The sequence below is a fragment of the Alosa sapidissima genome, chromosome 9 (assembly GCF_018492685.1).
Source record: "Alosa sapidissima isolate fAloSap1 chromosome 9, fAloSap1.pri, whole genome shotgun sequence".
Classification (NCBI taxonomy): domain Eukaryota; kingdom Metazoa; phylum Chordata; class Actinopteri; order Clupeiformes; family Clupeidae; genus Alosa; species Alosa sapidissima.
Window position 1 is genome coordinate 6,659,031 of NC_055965.1, and position 14,065 is coordinate 6,673,095.

Here is a 14,065-nt window from a genome sequence, read left to right on the forward strand (position 1 = left end):
TGCCGCTTCTTCTGCTGCTGCTGCTCTCGCAGCTGCTGGAATGCGCCGCAGCTGCTCCTGCACGCTGGCCGTCTGGATGGTCACCACGTTCTGGATCTGCTGACCGCCCGCCGCCACCTGCCCCTGCACCTGCCCCGTCGCCTGGGCGCCCTGTCCGGCGGCAGTGGTGGTGGTGGTGAGGGGCTGCTGCTGCTGCTGCTGCTGCTGCTGCTGGAGCTTGGATGGGCAGCTGCAGCTTGATCTGCTGACCACCCGGACAGGGCGCCCTGCTGGGCCTGCAGCTGGATCTGGAGCCCTGGGACGGTGATGAGCTGCTGGGCGTGCAGCTGGAGGGGGCGCCCGCACCTGCTGGGGGGTTGGTGTGGCCCCGCGGTGCCCCCTTGTGGCGGCTGCTGCTTGAGGACGGCGGTGCCGGGCGGCTGGCCCACCAGGGCCTTGAGCTGCAGCGGCGTGGGCGACTGGATGGGCATCTGGGCCTGCGGGTGCGGCGGGATCTGGGCCTGGGGGGTGGGTGGGCGGGGGGTGCGCGGCGTCAGGGGCGCCCGCCTGGATGGGCGCGGGCCGCCTGGGCGGGGGAGGGACTGGGCGGCCGGCTGGAGATGGGGCTGGGCGGGGGCACGGCGAGCTGCTGCTGACCTTGACCTGCTCCGGGGAAACACACACACACACACACACACAGAGACACACACACAGAGAGACACACAGTATTGTAAGTACTGTGTCCTTCACCGGATGAACATTGTTATGCTATAAAAGAAATACAGCATGCTTTGCTGCAGTTAGTCAATTATGAAAATGGCTTCTCTCAGAGTGCACTCAAGTCATCATCATCATCATCATCATCATATCAACCAATAAACTCATTTGATGGTAAAAAGCCGCCCATGTCAGAGGGAGATAGAGGGCTTAGGGAAAAGCCTTCTCTAAACAGGCTGTGGCAACCATAACGTTTGCGTCACGTTTATGTGATCATTGTTTAATGTTCCCCATCCCACCTCTGCTGGATGTTCCAGGGGTGGGGGTGGGGGTGGGGTCATGAAAATCAGTACGTCGGGGGAGGGGTGGGATTTCCCCTTGAGAACACCCTCACCCAGACCTGCCATACATAAAACTTTATGGGGGTCCACCCTACTGGTGATATCATTGGATGTGTGTGCCCGGTGTTATCGGAGGATGAGTTGCCCATGAAAACATAGTGTGTGTGTATACAATAGGCCAATAAAATAGGTGAATAATATGTGGTGACGCTTGTGGTGCTGTGCTGGGCAGCCCTTAGTGGACATGGAAACAGCACACCATAATGTGCTATTGGAATATAATGTGTTTGTGAGTTGGCACTACATGGCGCTGGCTGACTGGCAGTGTGTTGCGGGTGGCGCACGGGTACCTGGCGTGGCGGGGGTGCTGGTGGCGGCCGACGTGGCAGGAATGGGGGTGAAGAGGAAGCGCTGCACCTGGCCGTTGGGCAGCGCCGCCTGCATGAGCTGCTGACCGGGCCGCGGGATCACCGTCACGCCCTGCGGGATGACCTGCAGCTGCCCCGTGGTCTGGCCCTGGCCCTGCACCACCACCGTCAGGCCCTGAGCAGGCTGGGTCCCGGAGCCCTGCTGGGGAGAGAGAGAGAGAGAGGGGGGGGCAGAGAGAGAGAGAGAGGGGGGGGGGGCAGAGAGAGAGAGAGAGAGAGAGAGAGAGAGAGGGGGGGGGGGGGGGGGGGGCCAGAGAGAGGAGAGAAGAGAGAGAGAGAGAGAGAGAGAGAGGGGAGGGAGAGAGAGAGAGAGAGATAGAGAGAGAGAGAGAGAGAGAGAGAGAGAGAGAGAGGGAGGGAGAGAGAGAGAGAGAGAGAGAGAGAGAGAGAGAGAGGAGGGAGGGGAGAGAGAGAGAGAGAGAGATAGAGAGGCAGAGAGAGTAAAATGTGGGCTCAATGCCATATCAGCAGCTGTGGCTATTTTCATGGCAAGAAAACGTACTGTGAAATTTATATGAATAAATAATTGTAAGAAATAAAATCACATAGATAAAACAAACAGGGATAGCAGGCAAGACGAAACAAGTTGAGAGAGAGAGAGAGAGAATGATGGAAAAAGGAGAGAAGGATGTAGAGAGATACGAGAGAACAAGAGAAAGGAAAGACAGAGCAATGATGGAGGGAGAGGGCTAAAGTAAAGAGGTAAACTTCACGACAGAAGTGTGAGTAGTTACTGAAAATATGTGCCCGTGGCCTCAACCTAGATGAGGACTGGGAGAACTCTGAGGGTGCGGTGACACTCACCTGCGGCCTCTCTACTGCTGCTCCCTGCTGCTTTTGCTACAAGAGAAAGCGCCAGCATGAGGATCACATGTTCACTGTAATAATAATCACCATCTGACAGAGCTAATATTTACAAAACAAACCACCGCCGCCATTAAACCCAGAACAACTACAATTTACTGCACGTAAAAGACTGGGGCCGGTGGAGGCCTGTGTCCTGACCTGAGCCCCTTGGGTGAGCTGCGTGAGCTGGGCCAGGGTGAGCTTGACCTGCCCCTGCTGGGCGCGCTGGCCTGGAGGGGTCTGGGGGGCCACCGGCTGCCCAGGGGAGGCGCCCGCCACCCGCTGCCCCGTGGTGGTGGCCACGGGACTGGCCCCCGAGAGGGCCGTGGAGACAGGCTGCCCGTGGATGATCACCTGCTGTGTCTGGCCTGAGGAGGAGACGCGTGTACGCACACACACAGAGACACACACACACACAGAGAGAGACACACACACAGAGAGAGAGACACACACACACAGAGAGAGAGACACACACACACACAGAGAGAGACACACACACACAAACACACACACACAGAGAGAGAGACACACACACAGAGACACACACACAGAGAGAGAGAGAAACAGACACACACAGAGAGACACACACACACACACACACAGAGAGAGAGAGAAACAGACACACACAGAGACACACACACACAGAGAGAGAGAGAGAGAGAAACAGACACACACACAGAGACACACACACAAACACACACACACAGAGACACACATACAGAGAGAGAGACACACACACAGACCACACACACACAGAGACACACACACAGAGAGAGAGAGAGAAACAGACACACACACAGAGACACACACACACACAGAGAGAGACAGACAGACAGGACAGACACACACACACACACACACACACACACACAGACACACAAACACACACAGAGCTGATTAATGCCTTCATAGAGTTGCCAGGGCAGTTATGGTCCACCTATTACCACATAAGAACATTGAAGACACTAAAGCTAAAAGGGCACCCACCTTGTTGCACGACCAGAGGCGTGCGCAGGATGGTCTTGCCCAGAGTGCTGCCCTGCTGGATGGGCGTGCGGATCACAGTCATGCCTGAGCGGATCTGTCCCCCGGTGGTGGTGGTGATCAGCTGGTGTGTTGGTTGAACACATACAAATCGCTATTAAGTAACAATAACTCGGCCTGTGACTGTTATAACATGGTGGAAGATGACAACCGAGCATGGTGCTTCATCCTATCTAGTCGAAGTCTAGACTCAGAGTGTGTCACTTCTGGTTAAGTCGCTTAACGACACACAACAGACGCTTCGACTTCACTTTATAGACATGATGTCTGCATAATTCAGTCCTCTCGCACGGCACCGTTAAATCCTGTTTATTTGCTTTGAACAGACAGCCACCATCCCCAACAGCTTGGCTGGAAGACAATAGAGAGGCTGTAGATGCCCAGGGTTGTGACTTAAGAAGACCAAGTGTCTGCCTGTGTGTGTGTGTGTGTGCGTGTGTGTGTGCGTGTGTGTGTGTGTGTGCGCGTGTGCGCGCGCGCGTGTGTGTGTGTGTGTGTCTGAGCGGTCGCACCTGCTGCTGTCCTGGTGAGCCTGGCGTGCTGGGCTGGATGTTGATGGTGGTGGTCCGCGGCTGGAATGACGTGAAGGTTTGCTGGTTGCCGGCGGTGCTAGATGGAATGATTCCCAGGACTTTCTGCTGGATCACGCCTAAGAAAGAAGCCATTCTCTCTCAGCACAGGGCTTGGCTTTACACGGGTGCCTCAACATGCACAAAACAGCACTCCACACCACCACAATGTGATGTCGGACTATTCAAAACAATGCCCATGCAAAACAGTTATTCTACTTTTGTAACGTTTGTAGACTGCATTCCCATGTGGGAGGGTTAGATTTCCTAGTGTCAGATACACATATTTCAATGTGTATTTTTAATAATGTGTGTTTGTTTGCTGCTGGGCAACTCTATCGTTATATCAACCTTTCATTGGCTATCAAGTTCTAGGCTCGACCTCCAGAACCAGGCCAGATCTATTGTGAGTTAATTTCTCGGTGCTCATGTCAATGCATTAATTGTGCCCCGTTTGACTTTAATGTTCGCCGAGGTCTTTGAAGGTTGCCATAGTAAATATTAGCCACCGGAGTGAACCCACCCTTCAAAGTGTTGCTGCGCACGCGAGCCTGCTCATAAATTATGCATAGATTTGGTTGTACTTCATTTAATCCAGACACAGTAGCCGTTTCATATTTTCGTCGTTTTAGTCGAATCTAACAGAAATAATACTACGTCACCCAAGTCGACATCTTAAACCCCCACCCTTTTTTTTTTATAAAAGTCTAAAATTAAAAAAGATATTTGATTTCTCCTTCCTTCATCACCTTCTGTGGTCGGACTTCAGCGGCTAGATTGGGTAAAGATACACTTCAAGAGGTCTCTCTCTTCAAAGGGCGAGGGTTAAGCCGATCTTTAGGTCGAGGTTTGCACCACTGGCCAAGCATCAAACGAGCACTTCTTGGAACTCTGTTTGCAGAGCTAGCGACGCACTTCTGTTTGAGGCGGAAAACAAGAAGAGACCCCTCTGTGTAGCGCACTAACCTGTCTGAGAAGCCAGACCCCAGGATAAACTTGTTTTCATGCTCACTTCCTCAACTTCCTCCAAAACAAACAACCCGACTTCGAAAAACGCTCGCACTGGAAAAACACACGCCTGTCTGTTTTACGGACGCCCTTTTTTTAACGAATCATGGGTGTCAGTAGACGGGCACGCTGTTTGTTTGTGGAGTAATTTGGCCCATCCGCTACATGCGGACGTTCCTACTGTGTGTGTGTGTGTGTGGGGGTGTGTGTGTGTGTGTGTGTCATTTGTGCTACTCAGTTTGTGGCAGGGAGCCAACAGTCAAACAAATTTGAGACGTTCAGAACGATAATACCAGAACAACAGACAGAATGTGGCACACTATGCATTACTAATTCAAGTAATGCATACAGTTATGTTGGTTACTTTTGGCACAGGGAACAGTCACCAATCAATTTGGATAATATTGTGCCTTGACACCGTCTTACAGACTTGATATGTCCTGAACTTTGAAGGCTCTGCCAGTTCAGACGACACTGAGTTGGAGGAGCCCGTTGCATTTTGCCAGGTTACGGCTCTAACTCATTTTAACAGACTACACAGCACAAGCCTCAAATGGGGATCCAGGAATAGCCTGTTTTTTCGGGAGCGCTGCGCATAATGTCTCGGGAGCTGGACACACTGTGCCATCCCTGACTCGGTTGTGCCAAGAGTGACCACTGATTCATTCGCTGGCATGCAGTGAGGACAGTGGCGGACTGATGGATGGCCAGAAACACAACATCGTTACTCCCCAACCCCCCCAAAGCCTGGCAGAAAGGTTGTGCCCAATTTTTTTTTTCTTCATGTACCTCCTTGAGTGGTTGGCACATTTAAGGTGACGATCTTGCTATTGGCGGGCAGCGGCAGCTTGGCAGTGATGACTTTGCCAGCCATGGTAACCGGCGTGCCGGTGATCTGGAACGTCTGCCCAGATGTAGTAGCCACCGTGGTGACTGTGCCGGCTGATGCTGGGATAGAATGCAGGTTTATTGAGACGCAGAGCCCACCCCCTCTGACAGCACAACAGGATTATTATTAACACAACCATGAGGACCCACAGGTTAAAGGAACACCGCTGTTGGACAAGAGAGAGTAGCCTCGGAAGCTCTTGCTGCAGTTGTTATTTGACAAATACAAACTCAAGTGATCTAGAACACTCAAAGGAGGCCAACGCTGTTTACTTGTAATAACGTGTGGCGACTGGCTAGGGCGTTTTTAATTTTGGGATCATTTTGTCCATGTTTAGGTGACCTATATAAAATATTCCTTTCCATTATTTCCTTATTCCTTGCAAATTTCACACATGCCATGGAAGAATATGTGACGTTTTCTGTCTTTTGTCTTTGTGCATTTTGCGGTGATTTAATTCTATGTTCTAAAAATGCATAAAATATATGTCTTGAAAAAGTATCAAGACTGATGGCATTTCTTTGGCTCAGAGGAGCACTGAAGGACCACAATGGCCACAAACTCATTCCCAGACATATCAGAAAACTCAGAGTATTGAGATCCTTTCGTTTCTTTAAGGCTCAAATGCCACACTCTTAATGAGCAAAAAAATCATGTAGATGATCAATCAGTGCTGATTGGCTTATTGGACTTGTCTTAAAGAGAATTTTAACCACGTGTGTTTAGTTAATTTCACACAGCAAAAGAATGTCTATCTTCCTTTTCTTTATATATGCAATCAAATTTCATAAACAAATACACCGATTCATTTACAAGGGTCATGAAATGTACTAGAGCTAACAACTGGAAGTCCTAAATATAGCTTACGGGGAGAACTAAAACCACGACGGCTAATTAAGTTATCCATGTGTTGCTTTAAGTCAATCTTCTTGGCCATCTTCTTTCATATTCAACCGCAGGGAGAAATGAAAGCCCGTGTCTAACGGAGTTATGTCCGTGTTGCTGTAGGTCCTGTGCCCTGTGCTTACCTGGTTGCTGGCCGGTCTGGCCCTGCTTGACCCAGGTGGCGAAGGTCTGCTGGAAGTTCTTGTTCTGCTGGAATGTCACAGGAGTGCCCATCTTGGTGGCCAGAACCACCTTGGTGCCCGGGGTGACCTGGCTGGTGAGGGAGCCCACCATGACCTTGGTGGTGGTGGGGGTGGAGGGGCTGCCGGAGGTGGTGATGGTGTTGCCGACGGTGGCGCCACTCTTCTGGAGCTCCAGACGCTTCTGTGAACAACCACCAAAAACGTGGTCAGTCAGCAGCACACGCTACGCAGCAGGCAGCACGAGGAAGCAAATCATGCAGAAGACTGAGGAGAGTGAAGAGAGTCCCACAACCATAGGGTGAGGAAAGATCCTTCCCATGTTAAGATTAAGAAAGTTATTTTGTCTTGTCAGAGATTGCAGTCCAATTAAAAGAATGATTAAAAAGACAGAAAATCTTTTACACTGGAAATCAACGGATTAGTAGATTTCAAATAGAGGACTTAGTGGAAAGGGACAATTTTATGCATTCAATTGAACCGATTCGAACATTTTTGCCCATCTTATTTGAAAGGATTAGATTCAGATCTCCACAGGAGTTAGATCAGAAGGCCAAGTTAGAGGGTTCATTGTCGGCGCTTGACCACCAGAACCTCGGCTGTCTATCCCACCTGCTCGACATCGACTCTTTCCAGGTTTACCCGCACCTCCATTCGGGCCTTGAGCTCCAAAGCCTTCCTCCGTGCACTAACCTTTGCCTGGTCCGCCGCCTGGGCCTTCTCCTTCTCCACCCTGTTGGGGGACAAGAGAACAGCGTTTACGTCCAGCCTGCTCAAGCGTGAGGGAACGACAGTAGGGAAGCTAGACATTAGTGTGTGTGTGTGTGTGTGTGTGTGTGGGGGGGGGGGGGGGGGGGGGATTAAGATGGAACATGTTTCATGTTTTCCCCAACATCTAGAGGGCAGTGCGAAAGAGTGGGGGCAAATCCACTGACCAGGAGGAGCCTCTACACTTGGTCCAAACCAAAAAGAAAGGGAAAGATGATGGTAAGAAAGCGAGTCTGCTGTTTATTTGGTCTCTGTAGGTGTCCAGCTTGTGTACTGTATGTAAGCATGGGTGAAGATCATGCAAATGACCCTTAGCAGGACATCTCCACATTAACCACAGAGAGTTCCACGAAGCCACTGTACCTCTCTGCGAAGGCTCGGATCTCCCACAGGTCCAGCTCCTCCTCGGCGACCCATGTCTCTATGACGATGGGTCCCGTCTGCTTGGTGGGCTCTGGCTTCTTGGGTCGCAGGGCGCTGGAGCGGAGGCCCTTCCTCTGGGGCGTCGGGGTCTCTGTGGGGCCGAGGGAAAAGGGTGGAGGTCAAGGGGTGGAGGGGAGAGAAGAACCTAACCAAATACTACATAGACAATCTCTAGTGGGAAGAGCAGAGCCAGTGGACAGAAGAACCTAACCAAATACTACATAGACAATCTCTAGTGGGAAGAGCAGAGCCAGTGGACAGAAGAACCTAACTAAATACTACATAGACAATCTCTAGTGGGAAGAGCAGAGCCAGTGGACAGAAGAACCTAACTAAATACTACATAGACAATCTCTAGTGGGAAGAGCAGAGCCAGTGTCAACAATGTCTTAGAGGGCGGAATTGGTACTTTTCCGAGATGGTTTGGAAGGTGGGAGGGAGGGAGGGAGGAAGTAACTGACATACCTTCAGGCAAAACTTAATTGAAATCTGATGTGTCACTAAAGGCTGCAACTCTACTGTGAATTGTCTTGGTTGGCACCCTGGTTCTGTCTGTCTCACCTTTGGGTGTTTCTGGGACGCCGATTGGACAGATGATTTTCCTGATGCAGTATTCTGACCGAATGCCGTAAGGACCGACGTCTCTTCGCTTGATGATCTCGGTGGTAGTTATCTCCGTCTCTGAAGTTTCTGTGGCAAAGTGGTAGCAGTCAGTCAGTCTCCAGAAACATCATGGTGAAAGTTAAATTAAGTCACAGTGCATCTGTTTTAACAATTTGAACATTTTGAACATTTATCTTGGGGAAATCATTTGCTAATGAAAGAACTGACCACAACTTGCTATTCAAGATAAATACATTATAAAATGAAAAATGTATGAAGAGGACTGCTGACAGAGAAAGACTAGGATTAAGCCAAAGACAAAAAGTGTGGCCACTAGGCACAGGCAAAAAAAAAAAAACGTAAACGTCACAAGACCTGAGGGATGGGTGGGCACTGAGAGAAAGTGGAATAGAGCATGTCCAATATTCTAATATCTGCATTAGGCTCAATATGCCAACATGTGGTTTAATGTTCTGCATTTCTCACTAGTGGGTCACTTGGACACTAAAAGTATGATTCTATGTCTGCCTCATGACCCTGTATGATCTCTGTACTGTTCTTCTAAACATGGATAATGAAAGGCCCCAGGGTTAATAACGCTTCTTGTCTATGTTGCGTCAATGATATTTGGGAGTTCTTTTAACAGTTCCTTAACTAGCTTACACATTGTCTCAGAAGCCTCTTTTACTGCATATCTAAGTCATAAGCACAAAAACATATTTTCTATATCAGATTTTTACCAACAGTACACAGACAGAAGGCTGAAATCCAGAAAAGGAGCAGCTGTGATACCTGTGCGCTCACCTGTGCGGGTGGTGCCAGCCTGAGAGGAGGGCTTGACGCCCATGTCGTCCCAGCGCAGGCTGGCCCACAGCAGTCGCAGCATCAGGCTGACCCCGGCCAGGGACTTCACCGTCTGCAGCCGGTACCTGCACCACACACACACCGAGACGGTTAGATTTTAGACGGTTAGAGCTCTTATTATTTTTTTATTTTTTATATTTCATTGTTATTATTTTCAGAAGCACAGTCAACAAGGTGTAGAGATGCAGAAGCATGAGCTTCTTTTGAAAATGGAAACTTAAGCGGTTACAGATGTATTTTTTTTGTCATTGAAATGTTCTTCTGACGAACGGTAAAATGCTTGAACCGCATTGAACTAAAAGCCTGAGAAATTGGAAAAGTCACAACCTCAAAATGAACTGAAGACATTTTTCACAGACGCTCCACACACACACGTTTTTTAAATTAACCAGACAGGGGGAAGGATATTCCTCGTGTCATTTTTTTTATGGGTCTCTATGTGGGAAAAACATCCTCAGCGGTTAAGTGCGGCAGCGGAGCATCCTGACACCCGACCAGCATGACTCACGTCTGCCCTCATACAGAAATGCCATTAAAAACGCCCCGAAAATAACCGGCTCGGGTCCAGTCTCCAGGAAGGGTCACTAGGGTTACCGAGCAAACAGTGCTCCTGACAAACCATGACCTGGTGGAACAACATAACCCTCTCAGATGCATCAGACTTTGAATGGATTCAGCTTTTGCTATACTTTTTTTTTTTTTTTGCGGGGAGCGAGCAGCTCCAAGTTGGTCATTTTTAGTGTTGTCTTTGAAGACGACGCGCATGCAGAGAGAGAGAAGTAGTAATAGTTATAGATGCAGTCTGTGAGTTCAACCCAAATCTGCTTTTTGACAAATTCAGTGAATTGCTCCTTGTGGACCCCTAGCCCTGTTTCATGTGTGCGCTTTGAAACACTGCGGTTTTCATACAGTCCGGACTCTAAATGGGGCAAAAACATAATGGCTCGGTCTAAGCCATAACAAATTCTGGCCAATCAACACATTGTATCATGAACTTGGAAGGGAGGGGTGTAATTTGATTGGCTATTGAGCTGAAATATGAAACAGCCCTTTTGCCAGAATTGCTGACCCTCCCTTTAGGTTTGGAGATTTGAAAAGGGAGCTAAAGAGACAGGGTTTTTCCATACCTCCAGGTGATGCCAAATGTGGGCCTGGGCGAGGGGTAAGGCCAGATGTCCAGCGCTGGCTTGGCGTTGTAGCTAAAGATGGGCACCTCGCGGATGCCCCCTCGCCGCGCCAGCTTGTGCAGGTCGTCGTTGGGCAGCACGAAGATGCTCTTCTTGCAGCTCTTGGTGACAAACTTGCGGTAGGAGGGCAGTGCGGTGCCCGAGCGGGCCTTCTTGGTGCGCGTGAACTTGAGTAGCCGCACGCGCTGCCGCGTTGAGTGCTCCTCGCTGCTGGTAGTCACGGAGATAGTGGAGCCCTTGAGGGTGGTGGAGGAGGAGGCGGAGGAGGAGGTTGTGGTGGTGGTGTTTACTTGACTGACAGAGAGGCTGTCAGTCTGGCCGTGCACTTGCGTCACCGTGGTTTTGGTGGTGGTCGTCAGCTTGGAGACGGCGCTGCTCTCTGCCGCTGCCGCCGCCAACGACGGCACCACGCCCGCCGCCGTCAGCGCCAGACGCACCGTCCGAGACTCGGTGGAGACTGTGGTCGATGTGGTGGTGGTGGTGGTCACTTGGGTCATGACCAAGGTCTCGGCGGGGCGTCCTGCACCGTTGCCCTCGGCAAAGTCGCTGCTCAGGCTGGAGTCCTCCGCAGAGGGGGCCGGAGAAGGGCTGATTGTCTTTGGGGTCGCGACCTCCGACCTCAACCGCTGCTCAGTGTCCGTGCTGTTGTGCTCTTTGTTCCCGGTATGTGTGGTGACCACGTCCGTGGACGTCGCTAGCGTCGGAGCAGATTCCTGCAAGCTGTTGCTCAGCTTGGCCATCTTTATGGGGGGCATATCTTCAAAGTCTTCCCCCGACACACTTGGAGGAGGGGACACTAGAAGGGAGGCGTGTGTGGGGGTGAGGGTGGGAGTCCTCTCCGCCTCGACGCCAGGGGCTGCGTCCCCGTTCAGAAGCGGCCTGAGAGGGTCTTTCAGCGGAGGCTTCCCGTCCCCTGTGGGGCGCAGGCTGTTCACTTTCGCCTCCACGCAGTTCGACAGCGCCGCCGGCTGGCCCTTCACCAAAGCACCGGACACCGATTCGGTGTCCATGTCAGCGTCTCTTCCGTTCACTTTCACAGGTGAGGGAACATGAGCGTCAGTCTCCATGGACTCCTCTTCCCGCACTCTCTGCCCAGCATGCTCGTCCACTCCTCCCACCTGGACACTCTTGCCGTTCTCCCCTGTGCTCTCGGAGGTGGGCTTAGGTCCATCTGGTGCGGCTAGCTGCGGGAGGGCGCTGGTGTTGGGTTGGCTCGCCTGACTTGTGCTGCTGGGCGCGCTGGCCGGTGCCGCTGGCAGATTCGGCGTCTGCTGCTGCTGCTGCTCAGTAGTGCCCCCTGTGGACGAAGGGGTGGAGGTGGCAGGCTGCCCGGTGCTGGTGGAGTTTGCTGGTTGGAATGGAGGGGCTGCCCCCGCTAACGGATCAGTCCTTTGGGGCAGGGCACCCTGCGGCGCCCTCTGGCTGTGTGTTTGGGTCTCCAGCTTCCTGCTGGCGCTAGCGTCCGTGGCCTCGTTCCCAGTCGTACCAGAGGCCTCTACTACTCCTCCCGTTCTCACTGGGTCCGTCTTGACCACCGGCTCCATCGTGGCCGGCCTCACCTCAGTCTTTATTTGGAGTGCTGGGAGCTGGGGCGCTGGGGTTGGGGTTTGCGCTGGTGTTGGGGTAGAGGTCGCGGGCGGCTCGGCCTTGGGGGTGAGGCTGGCCTGCTGCTTCCGGCGCTCCTGCCGCTGCCGCTCCTCCACCAGGTGCTGCTTGACGCGGCGCTCCAGGAAGCCGTCCAGCTTGGACGTCTTCACCTTCTTCTTGTAGGCCGTGCGCAGCAGGAAGCCCTGGCTCACGTTCACCACGTCGTAGTTGAACGGCCGCTGCTGCTGCTGCTGCTCGTGGAGGGCGGTCTTGGTCGCGCTGACCTCCTCGCCCTCCTCCACGGTCTCCTCCTGCTTCAGGGAGTCGGCCTCGGAAGGCTGCGGTGACGGGCTGGCACTCTCGGACTTCCCTGCAGGAGAGGAAATGAGCCAGTGTTAGGAGAGTGATGGGATTCTTTTCCTTAAAACATTCCTGAAGGAACTACCCCAGAAACGGTTTCCACAGATAGCGTTACATTTCAGAAGCTATTAAGGTTTTTTTTTTTTTTTTTTTCTAACGACAATAATACAATGATCCACTTCCCGTTTTCGCTCCCTTCCTTACCTTTGTGAGATTCCTCGTCGGTCTCCATCTTGTCCTCGGCATCGCTGCCCTTTGCCCTGTCCGAGGAGGACTCGGGGTCTTTCTCGGGCTCCTCTGTGCTGTCGGTGGGGACGGGGGTTTCTGAAGCGGCGCTCGAGTCCACCGAGCTCTTCTTCACGTCAGCGTCTGAAGCTGCGCTGGTGGCGCTGCCACTCTTGGCAGCTATCAGAAACAAAACACACACATCCACATTTATCGAAAGGCCACATTTTTTAAGACGTTATTTACCACTATATGGAATAATCAAGGACAAAAAAACAAAAAAGCTTTCATGGTCGCGGCCGGACATGTTGATACTTTACACACCTTCCAGGTCTTTCCGGTAGTTGACGTTGGTGTTGCCGGGTAAACGCGGGACGAAACGGTGAACGTGCGTCTTGCTGATCCAGCTCCACCCTCCGTACCCGGTCACCCTGTACTCCTCCCCCTTTTGCTTCCAAACCTACACACACACACACACACACACACACACACACACGAGTAAGAAGAGAGAGAGAGGAAAGAGGAGTGGAGTGTGGAGGCATCCGAGGTAAAAACACACATAAAAACAGGGATTACGGAATGTGCGGAAATGACACTGGAGATCTCACACACACACACACACACACACACGATTGAGAAGTTTAAGCCTTCAAGGGCGAGAGGGAGCAATTACACACGTTCGGCCTATTGGTTAAAGACCACAAGCGTGCAGGGGACGCATCCTGTGAGCTTACAGCACGATGGACGATAGAGAAGATGAAAGGCTGGACATCAGCATGCAGAGTATCTGCTTATATTCTCATGTTTGTACATCTGTTAAGTGTATGAGTTGGACTGAACCAAGTTAGGTTTATACTATGGAGTGTTTTAATAAACTTCATAGTATGTTGTCTCTGGGCACTCATATGTTTGTTTGTGTGTGTGTGTGTGTGTGTGTGTTTACCTGGTGTTTGATGGGGAAGGTGTACTTGACCCAGGTGGCCTGCTGCATGGTCTCTTCATCCTCCAGCTTCTTCTCCCTCTTCTTGACCTTCTCCTTCTCCTCACGCTCCAAGGAGGTCATGCGGTGTAACCTGACACCCGCACACAAACACACACACTTAAGACACAGACCGCATTCAGGACAAACGCCCGCACACAAA

The 14,065-nt window shown here is 51.6% G+C and overlaps 1 protein-coding gene across 1 annotated transcript in view; it reads right to left on the reverse strand.

Moving 5' to 3' along the window:
* LOC121718245 (nucleosome-remodeling factor subunit BPTF-like) overlaps positions 1-14,065 on the reverse strand; it is a 43,331-nt gene that overhangs the window by 11,656 nt on the left and 17,610 nt on the right. Inside the window, exons 11-26 of the mRNA XM_042103179.1 lie at positions 13,867-13,996; positions 13,248-13,383; positions 12,903-13,103; positions 10,692-12,708; positions 9,505-9,629; positions 8,659-8,787; positions 8,038-8,188; positions 7,600-7,639; positions 6,850-7,090; positions 5,722-5,880; positions 3,868-4,004; positions 3,299-3,419; positions 2,471-2,679; positions 2,270-2,305; positions 1,382-1,604; positions 276-625 (exon numbers count right to left, since the gene is read on the reverse strand). Coding sequence (XP_041959113.1) covers positions 276-625; positions 1,382-1,604; positions 2,270-2,305; positions 2,471-2,679; positions 3,299-3,419; positions 3,868-4,004; positions 5,722-5,880; positions 6,850-7,090; positions 7,600-7,639; positions 8,038-8,188; positions 8,659-8,787; positions 9,505-9,629; positions 10,692-12,708; positions 12,903-13,103; positions 13,248-13,383; positions 13,867-13,996 — 4,405 coding nt within the window. The remainder of the gene's footprint in view (positions 1-275; positions 626-1,381; positions 1,605-2,269; positions 2,306-2,470; positions 2,680-3,298; positions 3,420-3,867; positions 4,005-5,721; positions 5,881-6,849; positions 7,091-7,599; positions 7,640-8,037; positions 8,189-8,658; positions 8,788-9,504; positions 9,630-10,691; positions 12,709-12,902; positions 13,104-13,247; positions 13,384-13,866; positions 13,997-14,065) is intronic.